This window comes from Vigna radiata, chromosome 6, assembly GCF_000741045.1.
Source record: "Vigna radiata var. radiata cultivar VC1973A chromosome 6, Vradiata_ver6, whole genome shotgun sequence".
NCBI lineage: Eukaryota > Viridiplantae > Streptophyta > Magnoliopsida > Fabales > Fabaceae > Vigna > Vigna radiata.
Window position 1 is genome coordinate 25,831,655 of NC_028356.1, and position 3,691 is coordinate 25,835,345.

Here is a 3,691-nt window from a genome sequence, read left to right on the forward strand (position 1 = left end):
TTTTTATCATCAACAAGCAAGCATTGTTTCTTATCAGCAGATAAGCATTGCTCAAATGATATACCAAACAACATAGAAACACGGTACTCAATAGGTATATATGTTTTCTAAGAAAAAGCAGTTTTCCACACATAATTTAGATGCAAGGAAGAAGATGCAAAACAAGAAAGAAACTAAACATACAAAAAGCTAATATGAGAGACAAACAAGAAATCAGATATAATTTTGCCAACCACGAATTACCATGTCAAATTAAATACATACATTTCTTTGGACGTATTCAGAACTTGATCCTAATATTTTTTCTCCATATGCACCCAATCCACCTCGAATAAGTCCTCATCCAACAACATTAAATGCATTCCCAAACAAATTAGGTTGTGAGCTCGTTGGAGGTTAAGGATGTAGTGGAGGCCCCTCGGGTGGCATCCCAACATTATTATACATTCTTACTGCACATAAAACAGAAATCAATCAGAACTTAGAAATAACTTATTTCTAGGTTCTATGGAGATCTAAAACAATAACTACAACTGCCATATAACTTTCTACTAGTATCTTCTTTACCAACATCATAATTCCTCCTGCATGTTTTTCCATTGAAATCGTTCTTTTTCTCATCAGTCAAATTTGTTGCTAAGATGGACAACTCAAGGGGTCTCCTCTGAATTTTAACATTTTTTTTCTCACGAACAAATGTAGCACAACATCATTATGCTTGCAGCAGATATCATCAATGTAGCACAATTAAGACCTGCACAACTAAAACCCTAAAATATTCACAAAACCATTGCCATTTTTTGTACAATAGGGTACCCAAACTGATATTAAGAATTCACACTCCTGCGCAGGCCAATAAACAAGTTCAAACAACAAATTTTTAAAACATGGTAAGATCTTTTGAAGGAAAAGATAAAAGGATTCAAACCCCAATGTACTAAACCGTAAAACGACGAAACGGTAGAACGGCAAAACGACTTGGTGCTTTGAAACGGTAGAACGGTGGCAGACAAGGGTCTAGTGAACGATGGAGGTCCAATAAACGATGCAAAGTGGATGAATGACTGGTTGTGCGAAAGGGGGTCTATAGGTGGGAAAACGTTCTCTCGACTTCTCCAGAGCAAAGGAGCTTTCAATTTTTGAAACCCAAAATGAAGTCCGTCAAATGAAAACCCTAACAACTCCATCTGCTCTCCATTTCCATGTCATTTTCAAGTTTTTAAAATTTTTTCCACTTGGACCAATAGCGAGATGACATTTGATGGTGTCAAAAATTTGTCAATTTTTGGTTGTCAAAGTATCATTACCCAAAAGAAAATTGCAAGGGCTCTAATTTAAGCTCTTTTTCTTGTAAAACTAACCTATGACAAGTTAAATTCTCATTTAAGATCTTCGTAGTTTTTTATTTTTCTTTACTTTATATTTCTCTTCTATTAAATGGAACACAAAAAGCATGTATAAAATGTCATTATAAAAACGGTAAAAAATTGTTGAAGCATAAATATACAAATATATGAATCAATGAAAATGAAAATAAAAATTACAATTAATATGCATCCTTACCGAAAACAAGGTACAATAAATATAGTAAAAACCAAGCACAGCGACAATTTATTTTCTGAAGTAAATCCATTTATATTGAGCAAATTTAGGTGGGGACAAATCCTACCTAGGATTTGGAGATATATCAGATTCATTGAAATCAATAAGCACAGAATCCATGAGGAATGAATCCCTGTTGTTGCTCACAGTCCTTTGAAGGGATGCTTCCAAATGCAAACAATCCTTTAGTTCTGAGGTTACATGGCTTATGTCAGGCCTTTGGATGGCAATATCAGGAAGGCAAGACATGGCTATATCCAAAAATTTCCAAGCTGAAGCAACATGGTAATTTCCTTCTAATCTTGGATCAACTATTGCTTGAATGTCTCCAGCTTCAAGTTTTTGTTTAACCCAAGTATGTATGTGACTAGGTTTATCAGGAGTTCCTCTTATTGCTGGTTGACCTGTAATTAGCTCTAACAAAATTACTCCAAAACTGTAAACGTCACTTCTTTTATTAAGGGTACCCGAGGAGTGAAACCTGTGAAAATATACCAAGAAGTTAAACACAAGGTTTTAATTAGTGCTTAATCACAATGATTACCATGAAAAAAATGTTTATTAGGAGACAAATCAAAGAAAAGGAATATATCACCGAAACCAAAATTATATAATCTTTAAAATTATGGATTAAATATATATTTTTTCTTTACTCTTTATTAAAAATTAAAATTAATTATTTTTCAAAATTTAAAATTAATTTAATTTTTCAATTTCATGAATGAGTGGATTTAGTCTGCCAAATGAAACAAGGTTAAACATTTGCTGAGTTATGTAATGATATTTCACCATATAACAAAAATAACAACAATATTTAACTACTAGTGTAGAAAGGGCTTTAGACGTTTGTTATTTTGGGTTTTTAACATCACATCCCGACCCAACGTCTTTATGGGTGACGTTAATGGGACGTCGGACACTGCAGTTCCGAAGTCGTTATAGACGTCGGTTAAATGACATGTCCGATGCCTATAAAGACGTCGGACATGGCACTAACCGACGTCTAAGGGCACTACCAAGACGTCGGGCATGACATAAGCCGACATCTAAGGACACTATAGACGTCGGACATGGCATTAACCAATGTCTACTAAGTTTTCGTTGTGTTTTATTGTAGTTTTGCTCGTGTCTCTGGGTAACGTAGTAACACCTCCTTCCTTTGCTAGTTTCTTCGTAAGAAAAAGTTGCGTCTTTTGGATCTCTTATGGCATTTCAACCCAAAACTGAACCTGGGTCGTTGCCTAGTTCTATTCCAACCACCAAAGAAAAAGAATACGGTGACATGAAAACTAGGCAAGGACCCAGGTTCAGCTTTAGGTTGAAATGCCATAAGATATCCAAAAGACGCAAGCTTTTCTTACGAGGAAACTAACAAAGGGAGAAGGTACACTATGCTACCCAAAGCCACGAGAAAAACTGCACCAAAATACAACGAAAACTCATTTTAATCAGTTCAAACAAAAGATAATACAACAAAGACTACTCTAATCGAAGTAAAAGTAAGTTTAAACGGTTCAAAAGAGATAAAACTCACATGGAAATGCAAAGCCGCAAAGAAAAAAGGCGATGGAAGATGATGAAGTATACATAAATGTTGGTTCGTAATGTCTTAGTTAACAGGAAATAAGATGTCAGTTGCCCCAGAGACCGACATCTATTATCGAATATTCGTCGGGGACCTCACTAATGTGACGTCTATTCGATTTAAAAATTAATATACATGGTATATATAGACGTCGGTTGTAAGGGGAGTCGACATCTATAATAGCATATAGACGTCAAGGTGACGGGATCAAACGTCTAGATGGCGGAAAAAAATGACTTTTTACCTATCTATCAGACATATAGACGTCGGTTAGGAGAGGCACCAATGTCTATAATATTATTGACGTCGGTGCCCTTCCTAATCGACGTCTATATGGCGGAAAGAAATGACTTTTCACCTACCTGTCAAACATATAGACATTAGTTAGTAGGGGCCTCGACGTCTATATTATTGTAGACGTCAGAGCCCCTCCTAACCAACGTCTATATGACCAACTTATTTACGAAAATGTCACCGATCATTTATTTACGTTAGCCCCCCCCC

The 3,691-nt window shown here is 35.6% G+C and overlaps 1 protein-coding gene across 1 annotated transcript in view; it reads right to left on the bottom strand.

The window, feature by feature from the left end:
* Positions 1-1,665: 1,665 nt before the first annotated feature.
* The window catches only part of LOC106763618 (putative leucine-rich repeat receptor-like serine/threonine-protein kinase At2g04300), a 9,134-nt gene continuing 7,108 nt past the window's right edge, over positions 1,666-3,691 (bottom strand). Inside the window, exon 11 of the mRNA XM_014647787.1 lies at positions 1,666-2,083. Coding sequence (XP_014503273.1) covers positions 1,666-2,083 — 418 coding nt within the window. The remainder of the gene's footprint in view (positions 2,084-3,691) is intronic.